General features: G+C 39.3%; 1 protein-coding gene across 1 annotated transcript; it reads right to left on the reverse strand.

Annotated features, from left to right (window-relative positions):
• Positions 1-6605: 6605 nt before the first annotated feature.
• Positions 6606-19852, reverse strand: LOC109980643 (macrophage-stimulating protein receptor). The gene is made up of 21 exons (XM_029276264.2): positions 19701-19852; positions 17723-19014; positions 15254-15430; positions 14969-15088; positions 13965-14135; positions 13671-13837; positions 13248-13377; positions 12761-12897; positions 12452-12631; positions 12245-12344; positions 11840-12067; positions 11506-11652; positions 11251-11413; positions 11047-11136; positions 10295-10504; positions 10118-10198; positions 9842-10023; positions 9608-9717; positions 8634-8799; positions 8412-8548; positions 6606-8218 (listed from the first exon to the last, which is right to left on the reverse strand). Exons 2-21 carry the CDS (start codon positions 18929-18931, stop codon positions 7942-7944), a joined length of 4182 nt encoding a protein of 1393 aa, XP_029132097.2. The 5' UTR covers positions 18932-19014; positions 19701-19852; the 3' UTR covers positions 6606-7941.
• Between the last annotated feature and the right edge of the window lie 580 nt (positions 19853-20432).

A 20432-nucleotide genomic window follows, 5' to 3' on the forward strand; every position in this document is an offset into this window, starting at 1 on the left:
AATGACTCGGCCTGGGTTTGGTCCATTTTAAGAATAAAGACAGAAATTTGCTGTGTAAACTGCAATGCGCCTGTTGGCACACCTTGCTCTTTAAATGTAATGAGAGCTACTACTCTGATTTGCTTGATTCATGTTACGCCCAAAATACACATGCATAATCAAACAACTTAAACCAACCTATTTCATAGTGCGCTTAAATCTTTGACATCTACTGCAGGATTTTTTTCTTCTGGGACTACATTTTGCCAGTAGGAGATGTGATGCATTCCTTGCCTACTCAGCACATCTTACCTACAATATTAACAGTTATGTTGAATTATTAATTGTTTTTTTTTTGCACTATTGGTCAAATCAAATTCACCTTTTAGGTCAATTAAATATATCCAATCTGTTCTAATTTTGACATTAGAAATAAAAACATATCTTTATGCAGAGGATACACCACTCTTAACCATCCCTTAAAAATGCAATTGAAACACAAAAATAAGGGTTGGGTTTTCACTACCTCAGAATTATTTCTTTCTCATTTAGAGAGGCAGAAGATTATGCTCTGAACTAAGTCCACCATGTTGAATCACCATTTTTGTACGGTAGCCCAGACCAGACAATTCAAGCACTGGCTTTATAAGGGCTTTTTACAACTTTTATGCAGTAGGTAGGGAAGAATGAGGTAAGGGAGAATCAGATGCTTAGGGTTAGGGGTTAGTTGGTTTCGATCTGTTACCACCAAGCAACTAAATCCTACACATTTAACCTTACTATCACTGAATGAGCCAAAATGGTCAAATGTAAATTACAGTAACAGTTTTACTATACACTCAACATTGGTTGGTTCTTCATTAGCTAATTAGGTAAGCCAATACAACCAGTCAACGTTTCAACTTACTCTTGTGTCTACTGTTTAAATGGTTTCTGCTGGTGTTAATTGTAAATGGAAATGGGCTGGGTCCAAAGACACAGCTGCAGTCGCTGCTTATACTCATAGATGTGAAGACTATGAAAAAGATTTTAAAGATTTCATTACAAAAGAGAAAACAGTTGAAATGGTCTTTTTGGCTGTCAAATGGCATGTGTTAACAAATGCACTGTATGTAAAAGTTATGAGAGTTTTGTATAAACAAGTCTTGGGAGGCTTATCTGGTTGTTCAAAAGTAGTCTGGCTTTATTGCAGACAGTAAATTCCAAAAGCATACTTATATAAAATAAGTAATAATAAATAATAAATAACTAATAATAATTAGTGGGAAATCCGTCAATGTGCCATGAGTTTGACTCTCCTGGATTTTAACCTATCACAAGAGTATCTCGGGCTCAGGGAATAAACAACCAAACTAAATGAATGGGAAGAAAGCCTAGCTTTTGGAGCAGGATGCTAACACATGGTCAGATGATTCACTGCTGCCCAAACACTTTGTAATCTAGAAGTACATTTAGCAAATGAGCTGTTACGAGTCAGTCATAATGCCATTTGCCATAAGTTCTGCCTTTACTGCATGTAATAAACCATAAATACCAATAAACGACCACCTCTTGGCTTAAAAAGTGTTACTTCTTGTGCTCTTTGGATTGAGATATGTCATTCAACAAGGAACAAGGAAAAACAAGGCACTTATATTTAAATGATGAATGCCTTTATTGTCACTGCATGGTCACCTAGACCTTTAAACAAACTGGAGGCATACAATCAAACAATCAATCAATCAATCAATCAATCAATTTTTATTTGTATAGCATCAACTCATAACAAGTGTTATCTCGAGACACTTCACAAAAAGCAGGTAAAATACCTTACTCTTTGTCTTTTAACATTACAAAAGAGCAAGTAAAAGACCTTATGCGTTGTTATGTTACAAAAAGCAGGTAAAAGACCTTACTTATTGCTACAAGGTGGACCTCATTTATCTTCATTGTTCTGGTTCAGTGATAACATTCATACAGTGTTGTTGCCTGGTTTAAATAGTTGAAAGGCACTACCTCCTGTGTGTATAACCTTTTTTAGTTTTAGTAATGGATTGAAGGGATAGAGTTCAACCCATTAAAACATTTAGCCTTGTCCAAAGAAATTATCTGTGAGTTACACCCCCCCCCCCCCCACACACACACACACACACACACAAACACATACACACACATTTTTCAGTTTGTGAATACACTATGGTTACACATGTAGTTTTACGGTGGCACATAGTCAGGACATACAAACCATGAATGATATAATTAGACTGTATTCAGTACAGTCAGTATTACATGTGTGTGGTCATATTAATGACAAATCAGTACATAGGATTTCAGTATTAAGACATGAATCATTGCAGCAACAGGGTGGGCATTAGAAACAAATATCCCGGCATACTGATAACAAGATGGATGATGAAAAAGTCTGAACAAGTACAGTTAGCGATCTGCCAGGCATGGCCTTGTGCCTCTGAAGCACTTTCATTGTTCGGCAAATTTGTGTTTGCCTTTCAATATAATCCCATCTGTGGAGTCATTCACTTAGAGCAGAGACAGGAACACACATAACACTTCTCTCCATCTGTGACCTCCCAGCTCCTCATCCTCCCTCTGAATGCATGGCAACAATGGAGCAGAGCAAGGGAGAGGGAGGAAGATTGCAGCTCTATTCAGGTAGCTATGATGGTACACAAGCTCAAGGATAGCAGATTCGATTCAGAGAACCAAAGTGTGAGAAAGGCTAGAAACCCACTTGCAAGATATTTTGCAGAGGATGTCAGACATTTAAGACTCAGATGATTCAGTCTATTACTTAAAAAAAAATGGTGATAAAAAGTATGATTTGCTGAGGAAACAAAAGTATCATGATACAGGTTTGATTATTATTAAGAGAAAAGAAACAAAAAACAGATGCTTTTTTTATATAGTCGTATTGAATGTTTCAAGTTAATTTTTAGTAGAACTTTGTCTTTGAGGAAAGCCTATATGCTCTAAATTTAAAGGTATTCTTTACATAAAACTAAGTGAGAACTCAAACACTTGTCTGTGACTACTAAAATATGCACCCTCTAGTTGCATTCTCATATTTTCTTCCCCCCTCTCTCTATGCAGACTTTTCTCACCAACGCCTTGAAAAAACTGAGAGACCTTGAGCAGAGCTGGAAAAAAAAAAAAAAAAATCTCAAGACAGTGACTGCGTAGCTACCCAGCCCAGTTCAAAACACCTGCAAGAAAAGGCTCGGCAACAGTGAATCACACAAGTTTATTTTTCTTATTCCTCAAGCTATTTCATACTGAATGGTGCAGTGCAGAGCATCTAATGTCACACACGACCATGAATGCCAAAAGCTCGCTGAATGACTGTATCATTTCCGTTAAGCATGCAAATGAATCTCAGACTAATATGAACATGTCGATGGTTTTGGCGACTCCACTGTGAGTGCTAATTGGCTGTCCTAAGCAGAATTTTTTTTCCGGTGTTCCTGATTAAACTGTGGAGAACAAATTTACATGAGTCTTGACAGGAAACAGCAAGCCACAGTTTCTTTTTCCTTGTCCAGTTTGTCATGGATCACACAACAGCTGCTGCATAATATTTTCAGTTTTGCAGATTCCAACTAAACCCTGCTTGAAAATCAGGACAGTGTGAAATAAAAGTGTAAAATATTTATAAATACATACACTTGAAGGCAACAAAAGGAATTTTAGACAAGACACTTTGGGGATCTGCTCTCTGCTTGTTCAGTGCAGATATTCCTCCTCACTGAGCTGCTGGGGTTGTATAGGGTACTGTGTGTGTGTGTGTGTGTGTGTGTGTGTGTGTGTGTGTGTGTGTGTGTCAGTTTATCCATTAACCCATACATTCAGTGTAAAATCATTTCTCAGTACATATGTGTTCCTTCAGCGACAGATGTCTTTAAAGAGGAATTTTAACCATGAACATTGACTCTCTCTTCTTCTAGACTACTCAGCCTGTGAAATAGTGTTTATGTGTGATGAAGGAGTTTTCTTAAGCCAGGAAATAATCCTTGCGATGTCATTTGAGTTGGATTTATGGCACATTTAGAATATATAATGTGCCATAAAACAAATGATGTGGTTCAGCTGCTGTATTTGCAAGCTCACATCTTTCTAAAGTGTACATATTAACATTAAAACATTATAAGAGCCTAAAGACTGTTGTAGGTCAGCCTCAGTGTTCAAGTGCATGAAATGAAACACATACATGCATATATAGTGTCAGCCAAAGTCAGTCATCATTTAAAGTACGGAATTGTTTAAAGTGTAATTATAGTCAATTATACAGCATTTATTAAGCATTAAACCATCTCTGCAATCACACACCTGCCATTATGATGTGTGATTGCATGAGCACTGTTACAGTTGGTAAAAAAATAATTTTTGATTATCATTACCTTCCATTCATGAACACGGTACATGAGGCTAAGAATAGAAAAAGTGCAAAGCTGTGATCGTGGATGTAAAGCTGTGCAGAGGCCAGGATACAAGTTTTTTGTAAGTTCATTGTCTAAATAACTACTGATAAAAGGGACCCATTCATTCAAACATTGGTCTTACATACTTTTGTTAAATTAAGCAGCTGGTAAAATTTATAGTCACATAGCTGTTTATCTACACAAACTTAACATTTATAATTAGTTAACCTGTGTTACATTATGTTGACATTTTGTACAGGCATGCTTCGGCTACAACGTCAAAACCTCTTCATGCAGTTTTACATTCTGCAATTACAGGTGATGTTAACAACACTCCTCACTGCGTCCTGTACAAAAAGGTTGGATCTCTCTCTCTCTCTCTTTCTGAGAGATGTGATTTGCATACATCACTTATTGGGATGCTTCCTTTTTACATTTCCTCCATGCTAGTCTGGTCCTCTGGAGCACTTTAAACCAGATCTCATGAATGGCTAACGCTCCAGAATTCTTTCAGAGCTCATAAGATCTGCCTTTGCCTTCTTTGCACGGTCCGCTTGGAATTCACTACAAAGCACTTTTAAGATCAATGCACTGGTTATTAATGGTCATTTAAAACCCTTAATTGTTATCTTCTTAACCTCTGATTGCACCAGTGTTAATGAGGTTTTAATGATATTACTTATTGTGTGTCAGTTTCAACGGATCATTTTTCTTTATATTACTTACTTAACTTTTTATTTTTAAAGGGACCATGTACAATATTAAACATAAATGTTGCCATTTGATGCATTGCACCAGAGTTAGCTTAGAGCTAGTTTACATCTGCAGTCCCTCGGCAGGTCACAATTAAAGCATCACATAGTAATACAAACATAAACTATAACAAACATAGCAGATTATCCCAGAGCAGAACATCTCACACAAACACACATCACACACACACACACACACACACACACACACACACACACACACACACACACACACACACACACACACACACACACACACACAGTAGAATACCTGAATGCATTGCTTTATGTTATATTTTTAGATCATTCTTTATCTTGTATTCTATTATTTGCATCTGCATCATTGTAAATGATGGCTTCTCTCTCTAAATGAAGACATAATAGTACAGGATCACATTTTGTATTTGCCCGGCCAAAACAACCTTTGTTCTGTGCTTTCACAGAAAACAATGAACAAAATATAATGACTCAAAAATATCAAATCATTAGAAACATATGCAGACCCCAGTTTTCATTTCCAGCATTAAATTTAATACCAGCATCTTTGTTTGATGCCAAATTCTATTTTCATCATAGAGTGGATTTTATAGCGGATCCCAGAAACTGCACTGGCAAGTTAATTAAGAGTTGTCATTGAAAAGACTTGGAGGACAAACTTGTGCACATACTTTTCCAAAGCAATTTTTGTATTTGTAGACTCAAGGTTACTTCCTGATATCTGGAAGCTTTTATGGAACGAAAACAAAGTGCATCTTTTCCCCACTGTGGGTTCATGTGCTGCTCACAATGTTGATTTTCTGTCTTTACCTTTCATTCAGGTTCCTCGTCTCCTTTTCACATTTGCAGAATACAAATATCTTAAAAAGAGAGCTGGAATAAATCAAATGGATCATCAGATTTGTTGAAGCACAATACACACTATGTGGGCTTATGGATAATTTAAATTAAACCAGAAACACAAACATGATAATTGTTTCAAAGCAAAAAGAACAAGGTGCAAACTTCACCTCACTTTGAAATCCTGAACCCCTATCTAAACACATCCAGAGCTCGTCATTAATACCGCCACCTTTTCAGAGCCTGAAGGCAAGAGGAACAAAAAAAGAAGCTTTTTATAGATCTATAAATTATTCATAGAGTATTACAAATGCTAGATACACAGATTTGGCAGAAGCATGCAGTTTTTACTTGGGTTTATAATGCAGACCTGTAACGTTGGATGTTTTTTTTTTTTTTTTAATTCTTTCATCCACCTGGCAGAGAACAAGAGCTGCACTGCTTCCCACCACTACCGTTGCATTCAGCATCTTTTGTTTGTTTCAAAGGCTTTGATGATTAGCTTTCATGAAGAACTATTGGACCGTCCTATGCTGCACTTAATCTGCATTTTTATTAGAATACACACACCGCCTAAAAAACTGTAAAGAAGATAGAATTTAATTCACATTCAAGGAAAAACAAGTGCAGGAAGACTTTTAATGTTCTTAACACTCTTAGAGGCAAGTATTGACAATCATTTCTTTGCCTGTACAAAACTCTTTTCAGTGCAATATAGAACAAAGAAAAAAAACACTCATGATTGTCTTGTATGGAAGGAGAGAAAACCATCAAATCTATGAATCCCAGTGGAAAGCTTGATAGTCAGTAAACTATATTTGTAAGCATTGTCTGTTTAAGTTAAAACAAAAAAATCAGTGCATGAATTATGAGATCTTGGATTGGCTGATTTATTGTGGAGATCATTTCAATTAAATGCAGAAAATGAAAGAGATTCTGGAAACTGTGCGACATGGACAGAATGATATGCTGACGTAGTTGCACTGAGGTGAAGATGATTATAGGTGTGTTGTTTGCGTAACACCTTTGTGCTGAGCTGTCTGCTGTAGTGCAGAGCATCACTGCAGCAGAAGCAGCTCATGCTTCAGCAGGAGGCATTTGTTGCCCTCTAGTGGTGACGAGATGTACTACATTTGTTTGTAAGCCTCAGCTGACGTCTGAGCCAACTGACAGCTCGATGTATAATTCAGTGGCTGCAGAGCTTTTCAGTATCTGTGGTTCGAAATCGGAGTAGACCGAGTACTTCTGAGACTAGTTCAATTATTACACATGTTCACAACCACATATCAGCATTTAAAGCCCCCTTTTCTAACAGTCTTATATGATGACGAGATAGTCTCATATAACCCAATATCCTAGTCTATAAATATGAGAACAAAAGCGCATTTTACATTCATTTCATTTCTTTCACACTTGTGCTTTAGTTGTTTGAACAAATAAACAACAATTTTCAACATGCTGTCTGTATTTTGAACTCTGAGAAAAAAGGTTCTGAGTTCAAACCTACCGCTGGCTGACACCTTCATGTTCTCCTCGTACCTGGATGGGTTGTTTCCAGTTAGTTCAGCTTCCTTTCAGAGTTCAAAGAAATGAAGTTGAGGTTAATTGATAACTCCATGACTACTAACATAGGTGTGAATGTTTGTCTGTGAATGCTTGTTTTTCTCTTTATTTTTTCCTCTGATAGCTGGCATAGTTCCCTGCAGCCTTTCAGCATGAGCTCTGGAACTAATGGAGAGCCAGAACAGTTCTGGGGACAGTCATCTGCTCAAATAAGATTTGAAACTTTCTGCAGTGTCTTTTAAATCAGCAGCTAAACCTTCCATAGGCTTCCAGGCATTATTCAAAATCTTTATGATGTTAAAAATAGATCCAGGCCAAAGTGGGGTCTTTTTGTGTGCTCTTCAAATTAAATCCCGATTCCAATTTTCCTGCCAGAGAGTCCTCGGGTTTTGACACCCTCAGCTGGCAGCATGACAGTCCTCCTCCTCCTCCTCCTCCTCCTCCTCCTCCTCCTCCTCCTCCTCCTCCTCAGAGTCCGAGGCCTCAGCCTCATCTGCAGATCCAGTCATGGAAGGGTAAGGTCTCGGCTGGTCTAAGTTGACATAGTTCACCTTCAGACTGATGTAGTGCTCTCCCTCGAGACAGGAAAGGATGTGTTGTACTACTGAAACCAGGCTTCTGAAGCTGGGTCTGCATTCAGGCTCCGGGTCCCAACATGTCAGCATGATAGAAAAGCTGTGGGATGAAAAAACGGGTAAACGAGTGAACGATGGAAGAGTTGTTGGCTTGAAAATATCTTTCTGACTCAGAAGAAACTGATTCATAATCACTGTTATTAATGCGCCTGATAAAACTTAAATCATTTCAAGGTAAGACAATAGTGTGAACCCATCAGGGGCTTTTTAAGGAGTGCATGTGTGGTTCTTACAGACTATCAGGACAAAACTGTGGCTGAGGAAGACGACGCCCCTTCAGTAAGTAGTGTGTGATGTCATAGGGGTCCACATTTGGATACGGGCTAGCACCTCTTGTCAGCAGCTCCCACATTAAGATGCCATATGACCACTGGGAAACAAGAAAGTGATGTGTTGCAGATACAGAATATGTTGGATGAGCGTTATTTCAGGAGGAATGATAAAAGTATACTCACTACATCAGACTTGGTAGTAAACTTTTGTGTCTGCAGGCTTTCGATGGCCATCCACTTCACAGGCAGCTTCACATGTTTGTGATCCTGAATGCTGTAGTACTCTTTGTCATAGATGTCCCTAGCCATGCCAAAGTCAGCCACCTTCACTGTAAAGGTTTCGTCCAGCCTGAAATGAAAGAAAACACCCCTGTCAACTACTGTTGAGAAAGCATAACTCTTACCTCATGGTGGGCACAAGAGGAGCCAGGTGAACTACGATAAGCGTTGAGGGTCTCATTAAAGATTTCCCATGCACTTGTGAGATGCAGAGAGATTACTTTGTATTTTGTTGGCTCATCAGAGCAAACTTCTCTTCATTAACCTGATTAAATGTAAATACCTGAAATAGAAATGTTTTATGATAAAGACAAAATAAAAGATACAACAGTAAGAGTATTCCTAAAGATTTGAACAATGTGTCTTAATGTTTTTAGTTGCCTGACATCAGCAAACATTCGTATTAATTAAAGGAACTCAATGATATTTTTCACTACATAGAAGCAGCTTGTGGTGGTTGTTTACTACCAGGCGGCAAATGAGTTTCCCTGCTAAAAATAAAGTTTTCTAATCTAATCTAAATCATGCCATACCAAGCTCCTGTGTTTTATGTTGAACTAGAAACCATATGAATTTGGATCCTAAATTTATAAATCGAGCCTTACTGCCATGTCAAGCATTATACCGCCCTGATGGTTGTGGCATTTTGGTCTGCAACCCCTTGCTTACAATAATAAACTGAGATTAATTTGCAGTTGTGAATTATTCTGGTAATGCTTGGCCATGCAATCAGTACTGCAGTTAACAAAATCCAAATACATACCAACACTGCAGTATTGGTTGCTTAAGTTATTAAACATGTTCAGTAATTTGAGTTGTGTCAAAGTGTCTTCTAGTATAAGTTACTGAGCAGTAATTGATTTATGATTCACACTCACATGCAGTTACGAGCAGCCAGGTCTCTGTGGACAAATTTTTTCTTTGCTAAATACTCCATACCCTTTGCAACCTGAAGCCCAAAGCCAATCAGGTCTTTCACTGTTGGGTTCTGTGGAGGACAGAATACACGTTCAACAGAGCCAGAGTAGGTTTGAAGCAGTTAATTACAGCATTTAAAAGAGCAAATATGAATGACCCTTCTAATCCAGAAAGTTTCCTAGTGTTTTTTTTACCCTTTTCTCAGAGCGGATGAAATGACGAACGTCCCCGTGCTTCATGTACGGCAGCACCACCAGAGGGAGCCCTTCTTTGGGCAGCATGATGCCGAGCAGAGACAGTATGTTTGGATGGTGGAAACCTTTCATGATGATGCCCTCTCTGAGGAACTGGTCCACCTCCCCAACATCTGTGATCCCTGTCAAATACATCACTTACTGTTAAACAGATGAATCCAACAACCAAAAGCTTGTATAATGATGATTGCAGTTATAAAATGAGTATTCACATACTGTTTAACGATTTCACAGCACAGTGGGTCTCTTTCTTGCTGCTGTCTATCAGGTACCCATGATAAACTGTTCCAAAGTGGCCTGAATGAGACCAAAATGTGAGTTTTATTCTCATTTTGTGCTCCAATATTCAAAGAGAAAAACAAACAAAGATTGAAAAAAAAGCACAAGGCTGACCTTTGCCAATAATCTGACTATCTTCGATCCGGAGCATGTCAGCAGGGATGAGGACGTCTTTGACCTCCTCGAGAAGGTCAGAACTCAGACTGATCATGGAGAGATTGTCTCGGGGCATTAGAGGGATGGCCAGATGATCGTAGCTGGCAGCGTACATTAACCCGTGAAAAGCCATTCCTCCTGAGCCTGATGCTTGACTGGACAGATCGACTGAAACACACCAGGAAAGACACACATTACAAAAAGTTCTTCTACTTTTAAGTCATCAAATCTTTGCATATCAGCTTTCCCAAACAGATTTAATTTAGTTTGACAGATTAATTAGCTTTGACTCCAATATAATTCATTCATTCATTTGTATCCATGTGTGCAGAGGAAGCTTTAGTTGTGATGGAAAAAATGACCTCAACATTTCTGATAATTGCAACCTCTCTTATTAGTCCATCAAATATAATGAACAATGGAAGCTAATTGATTAAAAAAAATATTATCCAATATTTGACCCTTTATGGTTCAGCTTATTTATCGACTTACCCCTTACTTTGTTTGTATTTTTTTCACCATTAAGCCATCAAGGAATTTAACTTTTTTTTTCAAAATAAAAATACTTGACAGAAATATAGATAAATAAACAGGTTCAAAGAGCTGCTACAGGGTTATTTCAGGGTTAGAAAGGGGATGAAACAAACAAAAAAGCAGAAGGGATTGACGGTAAAAATGTATTTATGAATTCATTCATTTGGCTGTCCCACCTCGTCTATAGTCGCCCGTCGGGGATGAATTATTGGCACTGCCCATGCGGTTGTGTGAAAGCATTGTTGATAACCGATTCTCTATGTTGGCTGGAGGATTCAAAGGACAAATTGAAACAACTTCAAAATAGTACTGAATGAATAAACACAATTGTGCAGTATAATTTTCTAAAAATCTATAAGTTAAGAGCTGCATTTTCTCACCTCTCTTTTTCTTCTTCAAATGCATCATCACTGCTAATGCAAGGCCAGCACCTATTACCAAAGCAGCCAGGATGCCCAGCACAATGCCCGAGATCACAGTCGCCTGGTTGGTGTCATCGTTCACTACTGTACCCACATCATGAACGACTCCATTCACAGACACCTACAGGAGAGGAACACTAAATGATTACTGTCTGGTATGAATTTACACAGCATATATATACAGGTTGATGGTTTAGAGGCAGTCTTTCTCACCCTGACAGGTAACCCCTCGCTGGGAATAACCATGCCTTTATTGATCCTGCAGGTGAGCTCATTTGAAAGAACCTTGGCGTTGCAGTTCACACCTGCAATGGTCATTACGATCTTCATGCATGTGCTGACTGTGCTCAGTTTTTCATGCTGAGAAATATGGGGAAAAAAAGATGTTTAAAAGTTATGTGATGATTATTTTTGCTGCAGTTATATTAAGAGAAATTCAGACATATTGGTATTATTTCTGTAAGTATTGTTAAGATGTTAATGCAACATGGCAGATACATACATAAATAAATAAATATGAAAGGACTGTGAGAGAGAATCAACATACATGCAGTGAAACTTCTGTATCTCCTGGTTTTAAAGGTAATAAATTGTCATCATGTTCAAACGGAATGACTTTGACATCGGGGTGGTATTCAAAAGGTTTTTTCCAGATCTGTCTTTTTCCATCCATGTGGATAAGAATCTCCCCAGAAGACTTGTCTTCTGGCATTTCCTTAGGAAAAGCAGGGGCCCAGCACTCCATATGGGTTGCATTCTTCGTACCATTGCAGACCTGAAGAGAAATATTGTTGAGATCACAAATACTAGAATAGAATCTTAGAATATAAAAGCAGTGTATGGCTAAAGATAAAGCATGGCTGGCCAAGCTTAATCTTTTCTCACTGCATTTGAATTCAACTGAAACTGAAGCATTTTACATGAATACTGTATCTTTCATGAGTGAACTCACTTGTTCAAGTGACTGCAGGTGGGGCGATCTCGAAATGTACTGAACCACAGTTTTATGTGCAGAGTCAAGATTCTGACCTTCTATCACCAGCTTGGAGCCACTGTGTGAAAGAACAGACGAGTGTGCCATTAATAACAATGACTTGGTTTTGTGCACAAACGTACTTTGTGTTATCATGATACAGCAATCTTGGGGTCAGTGTCCTACCTTTGGAAACTGCAGAGAGGCTCTACAGAGGTTATGCTAGGGTTGTTCTTATAAAAAAATTTCTTGGCAGTCTTAACTTGAAATTTGTCGATCAAGACTTTAACAGGTACGTTCCCCACACCTGCCGCAGCTTCTGTGTTGCAGACGATTGAGGACAGAGTTCCACTTCCCTCAGGAGCGCTGAAAAGAGCAGCTGTTGCGTTAATTGAACGTGGGCAATTAGAGATACATCTAACCATAGTTAAATGATTGTGTTGTAGAAACCCATCTGTCTGTTGTGTTTAAGAAAGAGTCTTCAGTGTTTCTTACCTTTGGATGTTGCACTTTTTGTCAGCCAAGAAGACATCTCTCTGTATCCCAGAGTTTAGATATCGGCCTGTCAGTGTAACGGTTGTTCCTCCAAACACAGGGCCATAGTCAGGCCTAATTTCTGTTATGCTGGGCTCCTGATTACACAGAGGTGACAGGTCCATTAGGCAACACGTAGAGAACAACTGGTTTAAATGAGTTAAAACTCAATACAATGGTTACCATGGACCAATTTAAAAACCTGATCACAATTCACTGTACTCATGAGTGTAAATGTTATTAACTGTAGTTGCCGGCTTACTGCTTATTCTTCTGGTTTTATAATCTATGTATTTTGTCTTTGTTGTTTTTTTGTTTTTTTTTTGTCTCTTATTCGTTTTAATTGTACTTTCGACCTAATTGTAAATGAGGGCTTGCCCTCAATGATTTCTCGAGAATAAATAAAGGTAAAATGAAATGAAATGAAATGAAAACGGATGATTCTCACCACAAGAGATAAGCCAGAAATCTGAGCCATGCCTTCGATGGAGTATTGGCCCTTCCCTCCCCCCTCGTGCACATTCAGAGTGATGGTGAGGTTCTCGTTCGGACTGTGCTCCTGGATCTTGCATACCAGCCTGTATCAAAGACACAGACAAGAAGTCTGAAATAACTTTTCCTTTCTTTTAAAAAAATTGTCAAACATGATTGCTATTATTCACTGAAATGTGGGAAAGACTAAAAGGTCCTCATAGACTTATATAAGGTATTTCCTTAAACACATCTCGCTTCTGTACATTTTCTTTGAGAAGCCTGTTTGAACTTTTTTTCATTTTTAAAATTCAGTTAACTCGTCTTCCCTGGTTTTCATCTCTACTTGTGGCTTGCGGTGCCTAAAACTTCTGAACTACATTGCATGTAGGCTACTTACTTTTCACTATTGCTCTTATCAGGGTCAACAGCACAAGAGGTCCCTGAGCCCAATGTGATGACATGAGTTTCCCTGCTTATGTTGCCGGGAGGCAGAGGGGAGCGAAACTGCCAGCCACACAGTGTTACCTCCGTCTCTCCGCCGGCAGGAGCCACCATGGGGTAAAACTGCACAGGAAAGAGTTAACTTTCAGTTAGCATGCAGGACAATCGCTGTGGCCAGTGTTACTTAATGACTCATCTTTAAAACTTCATTCATTAGCTAATCAGTTACACTTAACACTGGCAGATCTACCTCTGTTATGACAGGCGGACAAGAGTTTTTGTTCCACTGAGAGGCACACTCGTGCTGCCTCGAGCAGATTCCCGAACACCAGCCGCAGTTCATGAAGAGTGGGGCCTCCAAACATTTGGAGCATGTCGTAAAATGTGTACACCCTGGACCTGTAGTGGGCACCTTGAACATCTGGCAAAAAGAAAATAAACAAAAAAAAAACAAGTATAAAACACAGACCAGGCTACTGCACGACATTTTGGCATAGGTTAACAACATCTCTGCAGCATGAATAGAGCGTTAGAAAAGCTGAGGGCGATCTATAACTCTCCCAGACACACTCCTAACACAGTTAAGCCTTTCAAGTTGTCATGTTTCCTCTACATGATGGATGACTTTTACTTTTTGTAGCTGTCTGCCCTGTGTCAATGACATGACTAAAATGTGCAGGGTGTGGCACTAGGATCGAACTCACACACTTGGATCTGTTTTCATAAACACCTGAAATCCTGTTCAACTAATTACCCAATACACATTGTACACATTCTGAGTAGACTGTATATGTTTTAATTGACTCTGATGAATACACAATGGCATCAAATTGTTGGTCAGTTTGCTAGAGGTGGGTCAAGAAATCGATACAGTATAGTATCGCGATATTTTGTGTAGCGATATTATAACATTGTTAAGAATTCATGTTAAAGTTCAATGAGACTTAAATACAAATAAAAAGACGGAAGTAAGATGAAGGGACTGATAATTTTATCTTATTTGACAAAAAAGTTCTTAATTTAGTTTAGTGTAGTGGACATAAAAAGCTTAATTGTAATATATTGTATCACAATTCTAAGCATATCGCAAAATGTTAAAAATCACAATAGAATTGTATCGTGTCTTGAGTATCGTGATAATATCGTATCGTTGGGACTCCCACCTCTTTTTATTGCACTGTGGAGGCCAAAAACATTTGCTCAATATGCTCCTGTCTTCTCTTGACCCTATCAGAAAAATGCATCCAACGTTACCTTATTTCCAACTACAAAGAGAAGTGACTCTTCAGAGTATACAGCTGCGTTTCTGGACACTTCCGATCCTTCAAGAGAATAGTTGGCGAAAACATTTGGTGCGTTCACACTAAGAATCACCTAAAATATGTACAAAACACAGTGGTCATGTTAAGGATTTCCATTTTGGGGAACCGTTTTCTTGTAGTTAACATACAAATGCAAAGCTTGGATGTGTTGTTTATCGTGAGCAATGGACAAAACGTCTGAGATCCTTAAAATGTATCATTATTAATCTATTGCTACCTGCAGTATCCGTCCAGCTGAGGTACCAAAGTGGCCAATAGTCTGATCCTCAAAAGTGGTGACCAGGACAGCAGTGAAAAGGACGTCTCTCATCTGGCTGTTGAAGATATCCAGTCTGTAGTACGACTTTGACACCAGAGTGGGTTTGTTAGTGCACGTTTCATTACCCTCGGAGCTCTACACAAGAGGGAGAAACATGAAAAACAAGGATGTTAGGGTTTAGGCAGAAACAGGAAACACATATATAAATTAAACTGTAAGTATCTTCTTCTGTCAGCCTCAGTTTACATCTGTGCACAATGCACATATAAACAACATGCCGACACTTGAGCTGGAGCAATAAAGAGAGAGAGACTCTTCATTCATCCTTATAGGGAGGAAGTCCTCCAGCTTTGCCTCGAGTCACAGTCATAAGCTGTGAGAGGAACAAGGTCATAAAACAGCAGTGACCTTAGCTCAGTATGTTGACATGGGGACTGTTTTTTTGTTTTCTTTATTACAGACTGTCTACTACTGAAACTGGGCTTTACACACATCAAACACAAGCTAACAGATGTGAGTGGATGAGATGTTTTAGCCAATAAAGTGTGACATATGGTAAACATTCCTCAGCAAAGCAATTAAGTTGACCTGCCCCAACATGTCCCTGTGTGCGCACCACTATTTCAATGCCCTATTTTCATGTAATTTGATCACAAACAGTAACATACAGTACAGTATCAACAGATTCAACCATGATTAATTGATAGACCAAATCTTCATATCTTCAGTATTCCATCTATTTCCTACACCAATAAAACACTAAGCTGAGGCACTGTCCAACACTGTCCCTCCCCCCTGAAATTCCACCTTTTTATCAGCAGGATTTATAACTGTGTTTCTTGGCACGCATTCCTGGAGGTGTACACACGGCTGTGTGAGCTCAAAGGACACAGTTTGAACTCCATAAAGGGAAACAAGACCACACCTTTATTATTTTGCAGAGCACCAACGCCAAATGCTCTATTCAATGATGTTGCTTTAAAGAGTGCACGGTTTTAGAAGTATTTGCCCAAGCAAGCTGCCTTTTTCCTTTCTGGCATAAAGGTGAAGGTGCAGGGATATAAGTTTAAAAATTAAAAAAAAGCCTTGTCATGTATCCGGTTTTTTAAGGAAATCTAATCTGTGGGCTGTAAACGGCCTTTTCTCTGAGAAAGGCTGAAACTTAACAGAGCAGAGAAACGATGTGGCAACGCGCAGGTCACACTACTGACTCATCCACCCCTCCCAGTTCTCTCATCTGGCTCGACTCTCTCTCCCTCTCACACACACACATGCACGCAAACACACACACACACACACACACACACACACACACACACACACACACACACACACACACACACACACACACACACACACACACACACACACACACACACACACACACACACACACCTTCAGCAGAGATGCCACAGGCGAACAATATTTTAGTATTCAAGATTTGTGCCAATTAAAATAAACTATCTGTAATGAAAAAAGAAGAGAGTCTGGAGTGTTCAGAAGTGTAAGCAGTGTGATGAACGTTTTCTTTGATTGGGAATGTGGACATTCAAAATGTTGGAAAACAAAGACAGTCATTGTTTTTACTGGTGATTATCAATACATATGTAGGCTATATTTTTCTATATAAAAGTAACTTAGGTATGTATTATTTGTATAAGTATCTTTATAACTTTTAAATTAATGGCAGATAACATTCCAATGTTAATATGTGTCAATGTAACCATGGAGACGAGCAGCATTGTTTCTTTCTTTATTTTCTTCTGGGGTTGGCTTTCTGCTATTCTTACATTTACATTTATTTTGTATTTTTGATTCATGAAATTATCTTGCTAATCTTGTCAAATTTAAATTATAATTTTTACACAAAAAAGAACAATGACAAGGCAGTCCTTGGGGGGTACTGAGACAAGAGGAACAGAAAAAACAAGCCCTCAGCTTGTCCCCTCAAACTCTGTCATTCTCCAGGACTGATGGCCATGAAATATTTAACTCTAAGCTTAGAATTGGCCCTTAATTAAGGCAGTGAGGGGAACTGGAGGACAGAAATGAAGGCCAGAGGAAAGATTGAGGTGCGTCTGTCTGAGAGTGAAAGGGGCCCTGTGAGCCAAATCTTTTGAGTTTGAAATGTGAAACAAAAAAAATAAACAGAACAAGTGTTCCTTCATTTTTATAAAGCCATTAAAGCATTTCCATTGTGAAATAACAAGTCGAGTAAAGGCTTCTTGCTCTTTTTCAAAAAGAGTGCCTTGGTTTTTTTCTTCCCCTTCTGATGATCCCTTATTGCTCAAGCCTGTTTACTCTTAATGCTAAACTACACTGGATCTCATGCAACTACATTACACAATGTTTGTCTGGACAGGTCATTTCCTGTCTGGGCGTACAGGGACCTTTGCTCCTCTGCCATTAAAAAAAAAAGTTACTCACTTCATGTGGGCAGCTCTCGCATGGCTGGAAGTGACAGAGACCTCTGGACAGCTGCTCTGTGCCTGATGTGCAGCAGGCATCCACACCTTTAGTAATGGCTTTGTTCACTAAAGACAAAGGGAAGGCGCAGAATGCTGAGTTCTTCTGAGGTTGTCCGCTCTCGTTCACCTCTGCAAACACTCCGTACAGAATATTCTCCGGTTCCTTCAACCCCAGCTCCTTTATCAACGTTTTCGCTGCTGGCCCAAAATATGCTGCCTGCAGCCCATTGTACACTATGTTCCTGGGCGCCTCTCTTCTTCTCCTCCTCCTGCCTTTTCGGTCATACTTGCACTCCAGGACCACCTCCTTGTACATCCACTCCTCAGGGTTTGCAATCGGCAAGCGTCCAAGACGAGTCTGGAAAGCTGAGTTGCTCCTCAATGGGTTTTCTCTCTGCAGGGACAGAAAGTAGACGTAGTCCTTGGTGGAGAAGCTGTAGATGTAGTCAATCTTGTATGTGTCCTGCAGACTCGGGAGCACTGTTAGTCCCTTGTTGATCTGCTTAAAGCCGTCTTCAGTAGCAAATGGCCTCATCACTGATATTGACCTCCTGGGATACCTCTGTGCCACTTCACCATTGACAGAGGCTGCCACGAAGAAGAGTGATATGAATCCCTGTTCACCGATGGTGACTTTGGTGCCAAGTGGGCTTGCCAGGCAGTCCGGACAGCTTGTAGGATAATTGTTCTCTTTTTTATATAAACACTTGGGCTCCGGTTTTGAAAAGCCAGTATCAATGACCTGACAAATCCCATGATGAGTACTCCCACAGATGTACAAAAAGGGATTGGGGAAGACAGCAAAATCAATAACTAGAACTTTATTGTCTGTATCCACAGGATCTCCAGGATCTGCTTCTATGTCACACACCTGACAGGTTTCACATTCAGCACTGCCAACAGGTCCAGTTTTTACCTCCCATATCTTGTCCAAAGTAGAATTAAGTGCCTCTATTACATTCTGGCTCGCAACATACACCCCATTCTCTACCAAAGTCCCATTCACTGCTATGTTTTGTATGGGTTTGTCTGTTTGGAAATAGGGGAGGGAGTATTTTACAGTGTAATCCAGCGAACTGCGTGGAGTAGAAGCACATGTGTGCTGTCCTGAAGCAGTCTGTGTTTGTATCCATATGCATACTGTCAGCAAGGCAGCCAAAGTGACCATCTCCACGTCACCGTCCAAAGATGATTGAGTGCTACCTATGAGACCCTTTCCTCAAAGAGAACATCCTGGAGAAGCAGGCGGAGCTGGGAAAACAAGAAGTGAAGTGAAGTGGAGGTGGAATATGTAAATATTTTAGCTTGTTTAAACTGTGTTAGAGGAAAAGCTGCTGTTTTCTCTCAAGAGTATGGTCATTTTGTGGTTGCTGTATATTTCTCTTCAATCTCAAAATCAAGAAGATTCCTCAAATTAAATTCATTTCTTTAACACTTAAGATATAAGGTTATTAGAGCTGATGGAAAAATAATAAGTTGAAATAGTCAAGATAAAATCTACAGTGGGCAAGACCAGACCTGCTGCAACATGTGGAGCAACTTTGGAAATGTTCAGGCCTCCAGCATCCGTCATTCACAGAATATACACAGGAGGATAGTTTAGCTTAATATTGTCAAAAAGTTATAGTACATATATCACAATGAATGCTATGATAATTCAGTAGGGTAGTTATTCTAATGTGCTACAGTCAACTAAGTTTCAAACACGAGAAGAACACTGCCAAACAAAGGTGTTAAAGTTAAATTTGAATGTTACAATACATAGGTAAAGATGTATTTATAACAAGTTAAGTTAGCAAAGCTGGCAAAGCTGGAGGGATGTGAATTATCATGAGTTTAATCATTCATTAACAAGGACCAATAACTAGCTGAGACATCTTTCATTCCCCCTACCTACCCCAAAAACTAAAAAAGAAAGACAAGGAACGTCTTCTTACCTCGCGTTGTAAAGCAGTGGGATGTCGTTTTCGCCTCTCAAAGAGATCCAAAATGTGATTTTATTTTTTATATTCCCGTGTTCGTGAAGCGCCTCTCAATGACCTGCGGCAGCGCTCTCTCACCTGTCAGCGCCGCGGTCTCACTGGCACACAGTTTACACAGAGACTGGACTACGTCAAGCACACTGACACATACACAAACACGTCTTACACTCACCTTCAAAATAAAAGCGTGCCATTAGGGACAAACACTTAAAGCTTTAAGGTGATTATAACAGATTACAATTCTCACTGAATTATATGGAATACCATTGTTGACACTTTTGGATGCAAAATGCAGATGTAGGCAATTTTATGTCTTTGTAGCTGGCTAGGCAGTATGATGGCCCCTAATACACAAAACCATCTCAGAAATGTCAGTAGGCCTTTTAATGTCCTGGACATGAACACAAACTACAAAATTGCATGCATCAAGAGTTTTAGACTTTGGGTTTTCTCCACCAGGTATACGATGATGTCCAGTGTCACAGTTTAACTGGCAAATGCAAACAGTGGGGACTCATTAAGAAAACCTTCCTGTCTGTTTCCAATAGGCTACTATTGTTGTCCAATAGTAAAGTTGAACAAAACGTGTAAAAACGCGCTGTTATGATGAGTACAGAGTACAGATTGTGTCACACGTTAACACAGTGAGCACATCCTTCCACTCTACTTTCAAGCTGTTTTAACACG

This window comes from Labrus bergylta, chromosome 5 (assembly GCF_963930695.1).
Source record: "Labrus bergylta chromosome 5, fLabBer1.1, whole genome shotgun sequence".
Taxonomy (NCBI): Eukaryota; Metazoa; Chordata; class Actinopteri; order Labriformes; family Labridae; genus Labrus; species Labrus bergylta.

Bases quoted from the DNA above. Each gene is read 5' to 3' on its own strand.
- LOC109980643 (XM_029276264.2), bottom strand. From the start codon at position 18,931: ATGGTCACTTTGGCTGCCTTGCTGACAGTATGCATATGGATACAAACA. The intron at 15,431-17,722 runs GTGAGTAACTTT...CCTCTTGTGTAG, and splicing joins GCGAGAGCTGCCCACATGAA to AGCTCCGAGGGTAATGAAAC. The intron at 8,219-8,411 runs GTAAGAACCACA...TTCATCCCACAG, and splicing joins CAGTTTTGTCCTGATAGTCT to CTTTTCTATCATGCTGACAT.